Below are 19,959 nucleotides of genomic sequence, written 5' to 3'. Positions count from 1 at the left end.
GCTGGAAGAAGTACATGACTTATCCAATAGTTTGGGATGATGCATTTTTTTCAACATATCTGCACTCATATAAGTTCAGAGCTTGCTAACTATGCTGATGAACCTGTTGTCTAATGAAGGCTACACAAGGACACCACACAAGGCTACAAATTCTCTCACTTCTTTAAGGAAAGATATCCTGAGCACTGCTGTGACAAATCCATCTCAAACCATTTTAGGGTGCCAGTAGTAAAAACCAGCCTTCAACAGTGACAGCAAAGGAGGACAGCGATCTGCAAAGTAACCCACCAAAGATGTGGCCAACACAAAGCATTAAAGGAGAACCCAACCCAAAAGAAAATCTCATTTTCTTATTCACTACTTCCCCAAAATTTCTGATCAGCAAATTCATGAAAGAAAAAAAATCCATCAAGAATTACCCAACCCAGAGCAGTATCAGAAAAGCAGGTTGCTGGATGCCAGAGGCAGACATAGGAAGAAGAACCTGAGTACTGCTCGAGTTTTTGAATGATGCTACCACCATAACCCTTGTTTTCCTCTTGCACAAACTCCTCCCTTAACTCAGACCATGAACATTTTGAGACAGGAATAGGTGCCTGCACAGCCTCATCACAACCAGTCCCTGCTCCTACCTTTGCGAGGCAGTACAACAGTGCTACATTTATGAATTAGAAAAATGTTCAAAAACTCCATATTTAGCAAAAATTCTTTTGAAGGATTATAATACCAAGAGACAGTTATTGCTATAAAGAAATGGGAGCATCTGCAGTTAAAATATGCCTAGAGTCTTACATTAGCTCAAAGCAATGGTTTTATTGACATTGATTTAGGAAGAGCTTAGGGTTTTTCATCTGGGTGCCTTCACAAGCACTATCTTCAAGTCATCTTCCATTTGTTTATTGCACATGCAAGCTCTCAACATGGCAATTAGTGTAAGCACAAATAAACTCCCTTCTAAACATTTATCTAGAAAAATGCGTTCTTTAAGGACTTTTAGGACTTTAAGGACAGGAGCTTTGTCAGCTCTGACAGAGGTGCAGCACTAGCTACAACATGGTGCTCTGCTCCACAGGGTTGGCAAGTGACAGCCAGCAATGAAACCTCATCAAAAATGAGAATAAAGCAGCGAGTGCAGAGGTAGAAAGAAAAAAGAAAAAGAGGTCTGAACCTAGGATCAGCCATTTTCCTTTTTCTGAATCAGGATGATGTGTGCTACTGAGATAAGAGAAAACGGATATAGAAGGATTCTGAATAGAAAAGAAAAGGGAATGTTAACAGAATATCAGATAGGCTTAGTGAGGTTTCATCAGATTTGGACAAAAGGGAGGATAGCAATCAATCCTCTATAAGCTCTCAGAATTTAAACAACTAACATGTCTGTTGTTATCCATGACAAAAAAACCCTTAATTTGACAAGCATCCTCATTGAAAACTCACCTAGGACAGCCATTCAGAAGTGCCACCTGTTTCCTTCTCAGACTAAATCTAACGCCTCTGAAAGAGGCTGAGTCACCAGATATTAGTATTGAAAGCCTCTGATGCCTGCACCCACCCAGGAAGCTCAAAGTCTGCCCATCAGTGCCTTCCTGCCCCATCCCCTGGCCAGAGGATAGCCACATTCAGACTCAGCAGTGATTTCCACCTTGCACCCACTGAGGTGGCAGCCTACATTGGGTCAATGAACTAAGTGAAAGTCAAATTCACCTCACATGAGTTACCCAACAGCCATCAGAAGACGGCAGTTTGTCCTTGGATTAAATTTCCACTGTACAATCCTACATGTGCACTACAACTGTAGAAGATGAGCAAGGCTAGAAACGCCGAAACATCCAGAAGGCAAACACTCAGCTTTTTCTACATCTGTTAATAGCAAAATTATGCTGAAATTATGTGGCATCTAGAACATATTTAAATTCATTTTGGGGGCCACCTCAGAGCCTTGAAAAGAAGAACTTCAAAGCAAGCAGTTTCAAATGAAGGGTTGTTTTTTTTTAATAAATAATAGACTCCACGCAACAACTCCTACTAGCATGAGCAGCAGCATTAAATTAGTAGAGGTATCCACCAGTGTAGAATTGTTATAACTTCATTAACTCCTACTGAGGGAAAAAAATCTTACTTTGCTTGCAGTTACATTTCTCTCCTGAGCTTTTCTCTAAAGCAGTTCAACAACAAAAAAGCACATGCTGTAGAGAGAACATTTAGGGCTTCATACAGATCACTGCTTTTGAAAACTGCCAAAACATAATTACCTTAAAGGACAAAGGATTAGGGCACATTACCAATTTATCACATCATAATTAATGAATTAGGAATGGTCCATGCACAGGCACTTAATTTCACATGAATTAGGAGGCAACGTGAGGCAGCCTATGCCTTTTCCTTGCAAGTGGAGTCTCCTGCATGCGGTCAGAACAAGAGAACTCATCACATACACAGTAACCTGTATCCGTTACCACTGGACTACAGAGTCATGGGCAAAACAGAACAGAGATGCTTTGGAAAACTTTATGTCTAATCTGTATTGCACTGAATTAGTGATTTATGTTGAAGCTTCATATGCTGTTATACAACTTCAACGGAAAAACGATGTGGACTGTGAACTGGACAGGCATCACAGCTCAAAATTCAGTTTTCAGATGAAGAAACATCAACGTGTCTTTGTATGTACTCATTCAAGCCTCTCACCAGTAATCTGAATCACACAAAATGACAGAAGGTGACAGGAGTGAATAACTATAGGGTGATGGCCGTCACACAGAGCAAGAGATACTTTCTTAATAGCCTAGGAGTATTTATACAAGGAAGTAAATAATGACAAGTAATAACAATACATAACTAAGAGCAGTACAGGAATGAGATTTTACTTCTGCACAGTAATGGATAGACTGATATTCGCAAAGTTCTGGTGGTCTGTATGAAAACAAAGTTGGAAAATGAGCTGAGATATCAAAGGGAGCCACAAAAATGAGTCAAGCATTCATTCAGAAGAAAAATACTTGACAACAAGAAGCACACAGAACTAAATATGTTTAGTCTATCAAAAAGACAGTTTGAGAAATGACTTGATTACACAGTGTAGGAGTTTTCACAGACAGAATACAGTGTTAAAGAGCTCTTTCATTCAGGAGAAAAAGGCCTAATGAAAGGCAATGGCCATTGAGGGACTGAATTTAAAACTGTTACAGTAAATTGTATATCATTCTCTCTCCATCCAGTAAGATCAACAGGCCATTCACAAAGTCCAGACCTATCTATTACATCCCAGCAGAAGCTAACATAGCCTACAGGGCTATGCTCTGCAGGAAGAAGAAGGTGGCACTAAGCTGCTAAGCTATAAGAGAAAAAGGTTTGCTATTTAAGTCCTCACCACCACATCTCCTGGGTATTAAGCCCTCATAATCATGACCAACTAATTATATTCTGCCTCAGCACAGAAGACATACAGCATAGCTCTCCACAGAGTTCCCTTTATATTCTCCAGCCATCTCCAATTGTAGAATCCCTCCTTCATGTCTTTTTTTTTAAGATCCACTACTTAGCATTGCAAATATAGACGGAGCGAATTTTGTTGGCAGAAAAGTCATCCCTTTACATGCAATTTGTAATAGTCACTCTAAAACTTTTATGGTTTTCCTAAGGGAGACGTTGCACATGCATTAAAGTATTTCTCTAACTCACCAGGAGCACAACCAGCCTCATCAATACCGCTTTCACAGTCCTTCTGCCCATCACATCTCCAGGACGACGGGATACATTTGTTGCTTAAGTCTCCACAGCTAATTTTTTCAGCTGGGCACACTTGTTTGGCTAGAAGAATAAAACAAAGAAAAAATACAAGTTTAACATACTTCTAGACATTGCTAACACTGTTGGCACTTAAAGTTACTATCACTTCGTGTGGCTCAATCCTGAGACCTGTAATGAAATGTGATGTCCACAGTTCTGAGATCTGCCTGCTTACATGCCCCCTCAGAGAGATCACAGTATTTTCACATGTGAGAACAGCCTGCCCCTCAGTGTGTGCCTGATTCAGCCACCCTGCTTTAGGAACACAACCGTACAGCAGCATGCAAATAAAACAAACTAACCAATCCTTACCCAGTTTGTCAGGATTTGTTTATTAAGCAGATCAACTCTTCTGTTCAAAACACATTGTTGAATAGTTTTTCCACAGCTGTTAATCATTATAATGCTACATATGGCCGCAAGTCTACTGAAAAGGAAGGAACTTAAATTCTAAAGGAAATCTTAAATTCTGGATTAGAACTAAAAATATCTTTCACAGCATGCCTGGTAAAGAAATTAATGCAAAGTCTGTCTGCTTTCCAAGTACCAAGCAAGAGAGGATGAACATTACACCTTCTCTCCACTTGCACAAGAAGGCGTTGGAGGGCCCTGTTGCAGCCTCAAAGCATCAATCCCCCTCTTAAAAGCAGCACCATTTAGCCACAGGATTTCTCCATCTTCTTAGCACCCTGAAGCACTTCAAAGCCATTTCTAGAAGCTGTGGGCAACCAATATATCAATATTTTTGGCAAGCTGAAAGGTTTGGAAAAGTGTAGACAGAGGACTCTTATTTATGGAAAACAATCTCTATTTTATTCATCTCACTGACAAAATAATTACAGGTATTTTAAAAATGTAAATCAAAGCTTGAACTTGAAGGCATGTAGTAAAAAGCTGCTTTTGCCCACAGTTCATCCTGTCCCTGCATTTCAATGGTTTCTGCACCTAAGCATCATTGCATGGAAGCCAACAGTCTGTAAGCATTAGCAGGTAACAGAGGATTCTGCATAAAACTCAAAGCACAGCTCTGATGAAAACTTTGGCATTATTTCAGCAAGGTGGTTATTTTCAAGCAGAGACAATGCAGCAGTGCAAATGGACTCAACATCAGTGTTTGTGCTATGAAATGGGCAGCTGCAAACCAGACTTACATTTCTGTTTCTGCACACTGCTTACACAAACACCAGACCTTCTGGGCTTACGTGACCAAAATATTTACTTTCTCCTTTCCTCTTCACCCTCCCAGAAAGAAAAGGGTTAGCACCATACATAAGAGCGAGTGCTTACCCTGGATATAGTCTGGACCAACTCGAGCTATAGCAAGGCCTGCCTTTTCAGAAAAGCACCATTAAACAACTCGGTTGAAATGTCAGACACATCAACACCAATTTATCACAATGAACTGCAAATGCCAAGGATGGACAACAATGGTTTATTTATAAGGAGACAAGAGCAAAGAAGACAAGAAGGTTCCATTTACTCACTACCGCCAATGGCACATTCTTCTTTTTCTTTACACGAGGCTACAAAGTCTTTCACAGAACTACAGAGCCTAACTGGCGCCCCACTGTTTGCTTCCTCTTGTGCCACTGCTGTGCTTTTCAGGCTCCGGACATCATGTATATTCAAGAAAGCCCAAGAAAACAGAATTGATTTACTTTCAGAAGACCGTTTGTCAGGTTCTCACCAAACAGGTACCCTAAGAGCATACACAAAATGTAATTAAGTGGCTTCTACTGGTGGGAAACCCACAAGATTTTTCATCAACAGGCTGAAAAGAACCTTCCTTTGTGGAAATGCATCATCTTACAGGTCTGGACAGTTTCTCAGTCTGTTCTGAAATAGCTTCCCATCCTCTCCAGACTGCCCTCTGCATTTATCCAAGGTTCTTAAGAAAAGAAAAGAAAAAGCCAGAAAAAAACACAGAGAAACTACTATACTAAAAGTGTTTAATTCATTTGGACATGCCATTTAATTGTTCCTCAAAACCTTTACTGCTACACTTAGTACAGACCTTAACATTGCTTCCCTAACAATGGTTTAGTTGTTCTTTGTTAAAGGAAGGTTTGGTTTTTAGCAAGGATCTCTTCCTCAAATACCAACCTTAGGTCTCCTTTTGTCATAGCTGGCAGTCCTATCTCAGAGACATACCATGAACAAAATATAAATCCATACTTTCCCTACGTGTTTCCATCCAAGACAAGCACAACTGTTAAACAAGCACTGTTCAGATAGGAAGGGATCCAAAGGGCAGAGATTGCTTTAGGAAATTCAAGACTCAGAGTTCCCAATTCCTGGAGATTTACAGTTCGAAAAACCATCTCAGTCACAGGCTGGCATATGTATTGCATATTATATACATATGAAAGTATACTACAATCTACAGTCACTACTGATTAGCATCTGATACATCCCCACTGAATTTTTTGGGATGCATAGCAACATTTCAGAATCCATCTTGTGAATTCAATTATTACCACAGCTGAAGGTGTGCGAGTTTGGTCTGTGGTGGTATTTTCCCTTGCCTTTTCTCCCATCTCAACATGTAACAGTGCCTTCTGTGCCACTCACCCACACGTTCTCTCCAGTTCAGGACAAGTTGTGTTGCCTTGGTTTACTTCACTTAACCCTACAAGACACATCAGATTTTCTGCTCAGACTGTTATATAAACGTGTTTTATTTAGCTGACCTCCTTTATTCCCTCCTGGTGTTAAGCCGAGCCCAAAACAAACTGTATCAAACAAGATCCTTTTTGTACTGAGAAGCACAAGCATAGGGGCAGCAGTATCTGTGATGGGTGTATCTCAGGAATTGCTTTGGCACTGGTGCACAGAGCACACCATGACCTCACTGGAACTCTGCTGGACCCACAGTTTTGCTGAGTGCCTGTGTTTGAAGGTGATATGAGCAATATGCAAACACAGACCATGCTAAAGGCAATATTAAAGAACTGCTTCCACAAAAGGTTAAGATTCAGCAGTGATCTTCCACTTCTGTTACACTGAATGAGCCGGAGAGTCGCCCTGCTGGGATGACCAGCTTGGTCTAAGTTTGCAGCTCCTACTCAAGTTAGTGCAACGGCAACCTGTACCAGGATTTCACTTGATGATATCTGCAGCAGGCAAAAGCTTGAGGGCACTGAGAAAACGAAGGTGACTTGGGGATTCCAGTTGAAACCAGCCCAGGCCAAAATGAAAAGCATGATCAGTGGCTTTCATGAATTAAGACTGCAGCACTCGAGAACTGGAGTGCGACAAAATCCCCACCACAACTGATGTCCTGTTAGCACAGGATGGCTGCAGGTCAGAATTAGGGCAAGCTGCAACACCACTTCCCAGGACTGAGGAACTTGAGCTGCTTGCCACCCACATCCACATTTTGGAATACATGCAATAACTTTTTGGTGAGCACGCAAGGACTAAGTAATAGTGAAAACCTATTCTTTCTACAAAGACAGATAAAATTAACTTAAGGCCATTACCTTCAGACTTCAAACATAAACTGCTATAAGGAACTCAGAAGACAAATTAGGAGAGGCTACTACAAAAACATAACTTCAAAAGCCAAGGAATCTTAAATAGCCGTAACAGTTGATAAACCTAATAAAAAGTTACACTGTAAGGTAAGATTTATATGATGGTGACTTATGCTCAGAAGTTCCTGGATGAATGGAAAAGGACTTATGGAGATTAAACCCACTGCACTGCATAGTACAGATCTTACTAAGCTCATTCTCATGTGCTTGTAAAAAAAAACAACACCAAATTTCAATTAGGAGCCGGCAACAAAATGATTGTGCAATTCCTTAGAATCATAGAATTGCAAGGTTGGAAACGACCTGCAAGATCATCCAGTCCAACCATCCTCCCATCACCACTGCTCCACAAGCACTAAACCGTATCTCGTAGCTCCTCATCCAGACACCTCTTGAACGCTGCAAGGGACAGCAAGTGCACCACCTCCCTGGGCAGCCATTCCAGTGCCTGACCACTCTGAGAGAAGAAGTTCTTCCTTACGTGTAACCTAAACCTCCTCGGTACAATTAAAGTAGAACAGAATAGCCTAAATGGACCAAAGGTTTAGGATGTCTAGAACAGATAGCACGTACCATGCCTTTGTGCAGACGATCTATGGTGAGCTGAAAAGACAGATGGCATCAGGTTTTATAGTAACAAATCATCAAGTTTTATGCCCTGGGACTTCAGTCATCTGCACGGGTCATGAAGGGTTTACTTACCAAAGCTCTCAGCTATCCTGGCACACTTGTGATTTGTTTTCTAATCTATCCAAGCATACCTACGAGATAAACCTGAGCCTGGCTACAAGAAGCCTTTAAAATTTATCACCGTCCACTGTGTTCCCCCATAATTAGTGATGCATGATGCTGTCAAGGCAATTCTGATCCAGGAAGCTCTTAAGAGAATAAAATACTCAAAGGTAACAGCTGACCCAGCACACAGACTGGTAGCAATGTAGCTGGGAATCAGTGAAGTTCAAACAGACATGCTAAGGGAAGAAAGCAGAGTGTCAAGGAAGAAATGAGAGTCAGGAGGTTAAGGCAGCACAAGCTAGCCAAGAATGGAAGTCGGCTAATTAACCCTGAGAAATGCCATTTTTTAGAGGCAAACCTGCCCGGTGCCTTAGTTCAGTGATTCCAAAGCCTTGTGAGCAAATAGATTCTTGAACAACTTTCAAACTTTCTCACGCAGCCCCACAGCTGACAAATTGATGCATTGAGCTGCTGAATGCAGCTCCCTGAGCCCACGATGGCCTTGAGGAGCAGAGGTGTGCAGCTGGGAAAAACTGCCTTAGCCTTCCTCCGCCAACGTGTGACTTATTAGAAGTCTTCTGTCATCTATTCAGGTACCAGCCTGGCGGTGTCAGCTCTGCGTGTAAGCAGCACAGCCTAATCCCCATTATCCAGGCATCCCATGAGCACAACAGACCCAACTCTGAAGCTCTGATTTATGAAGCCTATCCCTCATGACCTGAATTAGCAAGGACTGTGAAAAGGGCTGTTCTCTACAGAAACACAAGTAGGAACTATATTCTCTCAATCTGTAGCAATACAGTAAAGCTTCTTTCTTTATTTGTAGGCTTTGGGTGCATGTGGGAGCTGCATTTACTTTTTTTTTTTTTTCTTTTAACCAAATAAAATACTATACGACCATTTTTGATACGGAGTTTATTGATACGGAGCTTTGTAACCTTGCTTCACTCTGTGGCACTGTGACCCTGACCTGTTGGAAGTCAGTTTCTAAAAAGCATAGCAGTAAGTCCACCAGCCACGTCCCCTTGGTCACCACTCCAGTTCTTAGCAAAGTGGCTGAACACAGCACCAGGAGCTAAGAAGCCCAACAGGCTAAAGGCTGAGCAGCCAATGAGAGCTGCTAGTTTATTTATCTTTCCACACACTCATTTCTAGAATTCCCATAATATGCAAATCAAAGAGTTCCAATCCTATTACAACAAATCCAGAAGGAAATTCCAGAAGAAGGCTCCTTTCAGACACATTCAGGCACAGTGAAGCTCTTGCCTACTTCACTTCTGAGCCAAATTAATCCTCAATTCTAAATTAGGCACAGCATAAAAAATAGTCCATCAGTCCGTATCAAACAACAAAAAGCAGCTACTAGATGTCAGTCGTAAACTGAAGACAGGGGAAAAAAAATCGTACTGAAAGGTCTGAAGGTATGCCTAAAAATCACGAAAGTGAGATAAAATGCCTCTGCAAAGTGGCTCCATTTTATCCCTTGTACAGGGCCAGTATGGATTTGAAAGTACTACAGAGACCACAGGGAGCATCCCCAGATGTGCTGGGATGAACCTAAGTGGCTGTGCACTGCTTGCACCCATCCAGCAACAAGAGCTATGTGGCACCAACTGCCATGTCCAGTTCTTCCCAGCACATCCCACTGACTGACACCAGCACAGCCAGAGAGCACTAAGCCTGTAAACTGAGAAGTAACCATGTATGTAACACTGTGTATGTGCAAACTGTATTATGTTCACCTTCCTGTGGAAGTTCTTGCCTCCTATTCTTATCACTTAAGCAATAACAAGGAAGTCATCTGATATTCTACTATTATCCTAAAGATAAGGATAGTTTGGAATCTGATGAATTCCTAATGAATATGCTGTTAATTGCATAACCTTCCTTCAGTACATTAAGTCTTTCATTCATTAAGGGCAATAAACATCCTCACAGCATTACAGCATCTTTATAATTAATAATATATTCTTCCCATTTCTAAATATAGCCTATCATAAGAAGCTTTAAAGAATCCAAGCTGCACCTCTCACTAAGAACTTTTGATCAGAAGGAAACGAGTCGGTTTGTTCAGACAAGGGATCTGCCCTGAGATTGCTACCTTTGCAGCAGCCCCAATCCTGAAGGCAGAGCACCTGCTTGAAGCTGGGCCCAGCTGCAAAGCCCATCAGCAGAAGGAAACGCCCTCCTATCTGCAGCACAGTGCCTTCCTATCTCAGAGGATATTTCTTGCAGATCAGAGATGCACAGAAGTATCATTATGTATTAGATAACTCCTGCTTGATGAAGAATAATTAAGTTTGTGAGAACTCTGCCATCAACCTGCCTAGCAGGCAGTGAGATAACGCACTGTGCAAAATCTCACCAGTTCTGTCTTTCATCCACGTGACACTGAATACCCTGAGTTGGAAGGGGCCCATAAGGATGACTTAAGGTCCAATTCTGTGCTCAACACATAGGACCACCCGAAATTTAAGCTCCCTCTTGGAGTTTTTCTTGTTTTTTATTCCTCCAAGGCTCACAGAACAGAAAAAGGCTTTATTGATACCCATAATGGCATTGATAAAGGGCACCAGCCCTGCTTGTCTGCAATATTCAGAGTGCAGTGCTGGGCTGGCAGGGAGCGAGTGCTCTGCAAGCAGCAGGGCTGCAGAATGCGGCAGGGAGGGAGAAACTGACACCAGATTTTAGATTAATTAAAGCTAATCTCGTACAGTTGTTTTGGACATTTTTAGATGCTAGCTACAAGGAAACATCAAAGCAGTGTCCTATATGAGCTCTGGCTGACTGCAGGTCCTGTCACAGCACTTTTTGACTGCCTCCGCAGATCAGTGAATGGTGAGATTGGGGAAAAAAAAAAAAGGAGAGCAGCTCTCCCTCACCCATGAACTGTTTTCCCTTAAATTAACAAGGCTGGTTTTGCCCTGAAAATTCCTTTGCAGTGATCTGGATTGCATGAGTAATTCCCAGATGGACTGACTGCTGGTGGCAGAGCTCAGCCTGCAGCATTTGGGCCAAACGTTTTCATGTAAAGCCATGCAGCTTCACCGAATTCTGCACCAGCTGAGACAAATTCCCACATCTGAAAGCTCAGACCATTAAAATCAGCCAAATGCTGGCACAGCAAAAGCATAGCATTTCTACACAACCACCCCATTTCAGGTACAGCATTTCTTAAAGACTGGTATAATTCTGATTTACAGACTTCAATTGCTAAAGATTTCTGGACAAGTGAGTGCACTGGTTTATTTATTGCTGTTGTTAAGAGCGGTATCTTATCTCTTGTTCTAGCCCTTATCTCTACCTAGTTTCAGCTTTTGTTCACAGGATCAAACTATGCTGTTTCTTGATAGCCTAAGGAAACAACTGTGTGATGAAACCTCTCCTCCAAGCAGATAGGTGTGTATCAATAAAGACATCTCTCAACTCTCTCTTCAAAATAATCAGATACCCCCTAATAAGACATTTTCCAACTCTGCAATCATGTGACCCTTGTAGGATTGCTCACGTCCCTAATGTTCAATAGCCATTCTGCTTTACAGCAGCTGCCTTTGTCTTTTACCAGCTCTCAGTCACCTGAGTCACCAGAGTTTAATTTAACAAGTATTAAAGTTCAGTTTAACACGTGTTATCATGCCTGAGCTATTTGCTAACCCACTGAGACTGAATTATCTTTATTTGCAAGAACCTGACCCACCTAGCAAAGGGGCAGAAGTTCATAGAAATGCAGTATAACACGCTGGGTCTTAACAGGAAGACTCTCTTTCTAACTTGTAGTATTTGAAAGTGATAGAATGGATCTCTGAGACAAGGCTCTGTCATCTGTATGCAGGTTGCGTTTGGTCTAAACCAAGCAATTTTTATGACTTTTAAGTTGACAGTACACCTCATTTCCTATGCAGGTCAGGTATAATTTCCTTTCCAGTCACCTACGACTTGAGGCAGCCTGATGTCAGAACTTTAAACAGCTTGCTGCACTCGCCATTCCTAACCTTTCCAAAACCTTCTCTAACAACAAGACACAGTTGTCTTTATGGAGGTTTTTCCACCTGCAGGAAAGAAGACAAATGGATCTCAAGGGGAGAGAATTTAACAGTCCAAGAGCTCTGCTGGAAGACCCGAAGCACCTGCTCGGCATCACACTAACAACCAGAAAAACAAGAAGCTATCATCCCTGCCTGGTACCACCAGGGGCATGGGATGACTGGCAAGCACTCGCCATTAATCATCCTATGCCTTGAAGAAAGGTCAGCTGCACGCAGTGAGTCAGCTCCTTCACAGTATGGGCATCTGTGCCACATCCCCAAAGAAAACAGATGCCAGGCTGCTAATCAGCTTTTACAAGAGGAAAGGGACAGCCTGGCAGATATTCTCATCTGTATCACAATTACAGCCTAAGCCTGCAGCAACATGCTCTTCTGATGATCCCAGGCTGAGCTGAATCAGTACATCCTTCAAAATGTACAGGAAACAATTCCTTACACGCACCCCAAAATGCAACTGGAATTGTTGGAAATGTCTGAGAATGGGCAGAATTCTTCATTCTGCTGGGGAAAAAGAACACTCCAAAAGCAGCCATGTGAGCAGCAAAATGAAACACCTATTTGTTACTGCTCGAAATAACACCAATAACCCTACAGAAGTGTGCTCCTACCAATGTTCCAACACGCTGCTGACATCAGCCTCCTGACATCAGTTACGTCAATGAAGGTAACACTGGGAGAGCACACAAAAGAAGAGCCTATGCATCACCCCAGCATCCAGATCCAGCACTTTTTTGAAACACTATCTATAGTTGATGAACCAAAATATACAGAAAAATTGCAAGTAAATTTTGTGAGAATATTCAAGATGTAGATATAATGCACTCTTGGTGACATTAAATCAACAAAACAACCCGACTTGCTTTGCCCAACCTCATCATTACTGTCCGGGTCATAATGGTTCTATCCAATGGCACATAAAAACGATGCCCCATGCAGGAGCTCCAGATTTTCAAGAGACAGATTTGTGGATCTTTTCTTCGTGTGTGTTGGCACATGTCATCCATGGTAACCATAAAGCATACATCACATGGCTACACAAGAGCTGCATGCTCCCCTTCTCCCTTTTTCTCCCTCTCTCAGACCTCTCCAGTGTCTCCATCGAGTCTATTTTGACACGTAAGGATCTGTGGGAAAGTGGATAAATAAGTACAGTAAGGAGAAAGCCTGCAAATGTGCGGGGTTGAGCTATCAAATTCTTTTCTATGGCTCAGCAGGAGAGAAAATGTGTCTTGAAAGCCTGAAACATCAGCCCTAGTTCTCAAAATATTTGATGAGCAGGCAGGGATGTATTCACTCCTTCTGGGACATATGTTACACAACAGCTTCCAATGGAAGCTGTGTTACACTTTTTGGAAGAAAACACTTCTTCCAAGCCAGGAACATGGGAGAGAAATGAAACATCCAAGTGAAGGGGAAGAACATGCAGAATTGTTCCTAGGCTACGAAAAAGAAAGAGCTTATCTCACAAATCTGAAATTCACAGGCATGTTAATTCAGTTTTCTAAAATTTCAATTATTGCACCCAATTTTAGAGATCTCTACTCCATTCATTATGTATAACCGGGATTTTTTTTAAAGATTATTTAGTTTAAATTGGCCTTTTCTAAACATAACCTATACCTCCAAGCTATTTCCCTTTGAAATGGTTTCATAGTGGTCATCTCCCTGGTATTTAGAAATCACCACAAACAACGGCTCATAATTTCTTATAATATTTGTAAAGAGAAAAATTCTTTGATTTATGTTACTAAAGGCTGTCTAAATGCTGTCTCCTGAAGCCAGACTTTAAAAACAAAGACAATTACACCACGTAATGAGAATGTAACAGGCTCCTTCTTTGCAAAGAAAAGAAAGTCTCATACTTGGAAGCTCCTTGCTCACTAGCCAGTGGAAGAAAATGGTCATGCAGAACTCAGGCATGTGTGTACAGGTTGGTATGCAAGAACAGATCAGAGTGGTCACTGTTAGATTAAATGAAATCCTGCACATCAGGACTCAGATCTGAGTACAGACCTCAGGCTGCCAGTACTGAGACCAGCAGAACAGTCTAGATCTGCTATTTATTCCACTTATCATTGCAAGTATCCTTTGTAGGGATAATTATGCATTTCAAAAGGTTTATTGTTTACATCAGCATAACGAAAGGAAGCAAGAAGAACAATCAAAATTTTGCTCACAATGCTGACATAATATTGCCCAAACATTTCTCTTGAAAATGCCACAAACAAGATTACCAGCTCAGGAAAATCAACAAGGAACAGTTTGACAGGCGCTGGCCAAAGGACTGCAGCCAGGACTGCGACCACAACATGCAGACAGCCCAAATACCCACACTCCCAGACCAACAGCAACTGGAAGTAGCAGTGGTGACCTTTACATTTCAGGACAACAAAGTCCATCAACAACACGGATTAGATGCAAAATCTGAGAGCACATATGGAAAGGATCAGCTGTGACTGAAGGCTGCACAGATTCCAAACATTTTTTTTCTTTCCTTCTCTCACACTGATGGGTTTGAAGAAGTTGCTTGAGCTCAACCCTTGGCAGAGGCTGTGCACCTCACTGCCCTCACTAAAATACTGATGCATGTGCATGCAATATTAAAGCATGGCCATGGCCAGATGCCACCCTTCCCACCAGCATTACAGAAATAAAGTCTGCAAGAGAAATTGCTTCCCAGAAACCAATAATTTAGGAAGGTCAGTTTAGAAGAAACTGCTTAGCATCTGGAAAAGGTAGATTTAAAAGGTGGTTATCCTTTCCAAAAGTATTGGCTCAGGCTCTTCCAAAAGTCTGGACTTCACTCCTTACCTTCACTTCTTAGAAAGAGGTAAATTAACAAGACACCTCACTAAAGAGATATGAAGAAAATCTAAGTAAGGGACTGTGAAAGAACAACGTTAAATTTTAAGTGTTTCCATGTTGTCAAATCTTGCTGAGTTAATAAAAAGCCTGCCAAGAAATTACACCAAGAAGAATATCAAAGTTAAGAGATTTTAATCCCCTGGTAAAATTCAACCACAATTCATAGCCCTACTATTAACTGGTGTCTATCAAAGAACAATATAGCCAACAGACTTAATGCAACCACCTTGAAAGATGCAGTGGCACCAACATGAGCAGCTTTGAACAGCTGTGCTCTGCCACTAGCACACATCACATTTCTCCCACCACCCCTCCACCTCTGCTGCTGCTTGTTCTGCTCTCTGCACTGGTGTCCTCTTCTATCTCTTGATTAAGCATCTTCTCAAAGGCTTCTTTTGCCAATTCTATAATAATCTTGGTAACAGAATCATTAATCTATGTGTATTTATAAGTGTAACAATCAAGCTATTCCTGGCCTCAGATGAAGACCCTTTCACTATAGAATGAAGTCTGTCATCAATGTTCTACTCCTTCTGCTCTGAGTTTTGTTAACCCTCTTGCTTGTTTCTGCTCTAATATAAATTCATTCTGAAACACACACCTAACTCCAGCACAGTGTAAGCTCTGCTAGAAAGCAGCTGTGGGGGTCTAGGCAGAGCCCCACTGGCTTCAGTAACTCAGCTGCAAATGCAATTACTTAATTACAAGGGAAATGCTGAGCGCTGTTAATGGACCTGTTTAATTTGCTTTCTAAAGTATCTCACACACATCTTGGTGCTGAAATAATCACTGTTTGCAAAGTGTTTGGGTGGTATCAGAATTCCAATTCAGAAGGGGCTCAAAGAATTTAAAATGTGACTTTAAAGCTGACAATATTTCTTTAATCCCTTCAAGGCATTTTAGTTCGCTGTCTAGGTTGCAAATAATAGATCACGAATTGTTTCGGTGAGTTTCCCATCAGATAAGCAGGTAGGTAATTACAGAAACAAAATGAAACTTTAATTATGCAAAAAAAGAAAAACCAACCAACACAGCACACCAAAAATCTCAACCAACGACCACACTGGGTTCTCTGGGAAGAAATCATTGATTAAAACAATCAAAAGCCCTACTAGAAACTTGGACATGGTTCTCCTTTGTGAGAAAAGAAAATGCTCCATCTGGTTGGCTGAAAGATTTGAATTGCTTCTCCCAAGGCTTGCTTTAATCTTTCCTCACAAATTAATTTAATTAAATCTATTATTATAAGGTCAGTATTTTTACATAACCTGTATGAAATCTTGGTGTACGCTGATAAATCCAGAAGATTAGAAAATGTTACCTAGAGTATTTAATCTTGATTTCCTACTAATCATCTCCAGCTGAAGCAACTTGTCTGATTAGTATGCAGTTTCCAGATAAGCCAGTGATCAAATACTCGTAAAAGTGAAACATCATTAGTTGCACTCAAAGGTATCTGACAGAGCTTCTTTTCAGTTCCTGCTCTGAAAAGCTGAAGCATCATTAAACAGAGGGTAAAAGAAGTCAGAGACATCAGGAGGAAGCCCCAGCTGGAGTTATCTCACGCATCAGGCTACTGAACAGCCACCACTCCTTCCTCAAATCTTCACTTTCTCAGCAGTGTAGGTGCTCTGCCGTTGATGCCAGCCTAGGTTGGCCATGTTTGAACCAGTACTGCAGAGGCTGTGGTGCAGAGGAGGCAGCAGTCCTTCTCCAGAGTACTCATGAGACTGGAGAACTTATGTGCAAAGTGCACGTGGGCACACAGGGTGCTTCCTTTTCTATCTCAGGCTAATCCTGAAATAATTTTGTACCTGGAGTGTGAGGAGGAAGGAATGCTCTCAGACTGCATGCTGGGCTCCATCGAGAGCCGCTGGTTACAAACGGTGATGAAAACACAGGCTCTTCAGAAGTCTCTCAACTGTGGCTGAGAGTCCAGCATAAACCCGCAGGGCTCCCTGAGCCCCTGCATCAGCAGCTGCTCTTTCATTATGCCTCTGCCCAGGCTCATTTTCTTTCTCTGGTTGACAGAGATTACTCCAATTCTAATCAAAACAGGGAGGGAAAAGCCCCACAGAACACTAGGGGGACTAAATTATACGAAGGATAAAGGAGCCAAGCAGCACTGAGACCACATCCATCGTAAAAGAGATTATGGCTGCAAAAGTGCTTCTTATCAATAGGGAACCTACAGCCACAAAAGGTCCCCAGATGAGCAAACATAATGAAACCTGCCAAGATGAGTGATAAAAATTATAGAAAGAAAAATTGCACAAGTCTCCAGCAAACTGCAAGAATCCATTGCAAAACATTTTTTTCCTGCTACCAGAAAATCTGCACCTTATCTACTTCCAAATGAAAAGCTTCCCCAGGTATGCTGCAACGTTGACATTGCACCTTGTGTCCGCTGTTATTACATGGCCTTTCTGTTCTGTTAGAGCACAGAGTATAAAAATATCATCCAGGAATTTGTAAAAATTCACACTGTGAAGGCATCTTACGTCACACTCCATGTTATGCTATCTTCAGCATGCACAGTAGCTGAAAGGAAGCCATCCTGCAGCACTGTGCTAACATCTGCACTGCCACAAAGAGGCAGCTCCTTCACCAAGACTGGGATCCAAGCTTGTGCTTGGAAGATGCTGCTTTCCCATATTAAGGTGAAAACTCCTATGAGCTGGTGAAGGTACCAACATATGAATTCCTGCTCAAAGGGGCCAAAAAAGCACGAAGAACTCAGAGTAGAAAAAGCATTCAGCAGACAACCATATACTTAACCATTTTTAAGATATCCTCACTCTAAAATACATTTACATGCGCAAATAAAAAGCAATTCTGAAAAGGCTCTGCTGCTATTAAAATCGTATCTCTCAGAAAGGAACATTTCATCTTTTATATACATACAAAGAAACCCTCACCTGTTTCCCTTTTCAGACGACAGAACAGACAGTTTAGATGGTATTTCAATTGAATTTGCTCCGACTGTTGCACAAAAACAGTGGTGTGTAGACCTGTGGCTGAGAACAAAAGGTGCTCCCCTGCCATCCGTACCTTCCCTTCATTACACATAGCCCTGCTAGTTCACACAGCTCAGCTCCAAGTCTGACTCTGACAACATGCCTAGAGGCAGGAATTGAAACAAAAACATAAATACTAGCAGAATTTAGTATGATAATTGCTATTTCTTGTTCACATTCTATACACAGCCAACATACCTGCTGAAATGCTCGAATTACATATCATCATTTTGTGTATGCGCACTCCTACAGATACGTATAATTTTACTTGATTTTAGTACAACTAGGAAAGAACGCTGGCTGACCAACACGCAGACATGCTTCTTGCCTCACAAGGAGAAGCATGGTTACGTTCATGTCAAAAATGACTATTTACTACCTCTGTCACAAAACAATTCACAGCCTTCACACAGTAACTCCAGTCCTATAGCATAGTACCCTTAGAGAACTCCAGTGACACAGTAAGATGCTTAGTCTGGCAGTATAAGCTGGAAATAGGGTTCATTAACTGGCATTAGTGCACTCATATAGGAACGCATACGCATGTGTGGCCTAACAAAACTACTGAGCTAAGGCCTCTTGTATTCTAATACAAAAGGTTCTTAACGTGGCTTACTATGTTAAAATACAAGATGGGGTGAGTTGAAATGTCACTCAGAATCCAGCTACTGCACAGTGTCCTCACTAGAGGCCCTAGCTTACTAGAGGCCAGAAGCTATTACTAACGCAAAGAGCTGGTTGAGGCCCATGGCAGCTGTGGAGGCCTGCTGCACCCCACAGATGTGCAGGGCGAAGATGTACATGAGCCTCACAGTGCAGACAGTGCTGCCAGCGAGGTGCCTCACTCTGTGCACAGCACGACTGAAAGCATTTCAGAGAACTGAAAATCTCCAGGGCAAGGTTTAAGTTACATAAATTATCTACCAAAGCATGCAGAGGTTGCATATTAAACCAGTCTTAATCATGATCCTAATCCTCAAGGAAGCAGGACCGAGTATCACGAGACCCTCGTTAAAACTGCAAACGAGTTCAGTGGGAGCTTGTCCTGAATGGAAACATGATCCCACAACTGTGCAAGGAGACAAACACGGGAAAAGGATCTATTAAGTAAAAGGTGCAATTAGGAATCACGGCTTCAACCTACAAGAAACCCATTAAAACACAAAATATTTAAACGTGGAAAATGTTGAACAGTGCCATTTCATTTTCACTTCTTAAAATATTTTCCTCACACCGTAATTCATCCATTCAAGAAAGGGCAAGAGATTTGCTTTCTGCACAGATACAGTGCAATGCTGCCTCATTTAGTTGGCAACATATTTCAGTTTTCAAATTATGACTTGCTTTTGATTCCCAGAAATTATTTTCTTTTCACATCAGCCACAGTGATTGTGGTTCTAATCTGAATTTCAGAACACAAGCAGGAAGAGAATGGAAAAAAGGAAAATCATTAGGCTATGAGAAGCTGCTTGAGTATTTTTGAAAGCCTCTTCAGTTTTTACTAGTTCAGTATTGATGGGCTTCCAAATAACTACACACACAAGGCCTTCATATGCTCAACCTTCGCTTTCCTGCTGCTTCTCTCTCACTGAAGTAACTGCAAGATTAATAGCAGCCATAAAAGGCAGCAGCAAGCCCTTTTATGACCGTTCCTGTTTACAAACTGCATGAACACATTAGACCAATAGGAAAAATATTTAAATGCCAACATTTAAATATTTGCAACAGTCAACTAATGAAAGCTCAGAGCTGACCTGGAGCATTCCTGCAGGTGTTCAAGGACAGGCTGGATGGGGTCCTGGGCAGCCTGGTCTAGTACTAGATATGGAGGTTGGTCACCCTGCACGTGGCAGGGGGTTGGAGCTTGATGATCCTTGGGGTCCCTTCCAACCCAAGCCATTCTATGATTCTATGACCTGAGGCATATGGACACTGCAAATGCCAAATCTTGCAAAGTGACTTTCTTGCAAG

At 41.7% G+C, this 19,959-nt stretch overlaps 1 protein-coding gene across 3 annotated transcripts in view; it reads right to left on the bottom strand.

Moving 5' to 3' along the window:
* Positions 1-19,959, bottom strand: part of LRP8 (LDL receptor related protein 8) — a 150,894-nt gene that overhangs the window by 33,644 nt on the left and 97,291 nt on the right. For all 3 annotated transcript variants that reach the window (XM_048944603.1, XM_048944605.1, XM_048944604.1), the window contains exon 4: positions 3,682-3,810. In XM_048944603.1, the coding sequence (XP_048800560.1) occupies positions 3,682-3,810 (129 nt within the window). The remainder of the gene's footprint in view (positions 1-3,681; positions 3,811-19,959) is intronic.

This window comes from Lagopus muta, chromosome 5 (assembly GCF_023343835.1).
Source record: "Lagopus muta isolate bLagMut1 chromosome 5, bLagMut1 primary, whole genome shotgun sequence".
Classification (NCBI taxonomy): Eukaryota; Metazoa; Chordata; class Aves; order Galliformes; family Phasianidae; genus Lagopus; species Lagopus muta.
The sequence above is the reverse complement of the archived record's forward strand: the minus strand, read 5'-3'. Positions and strand labels throughout refer to the sequence as shown.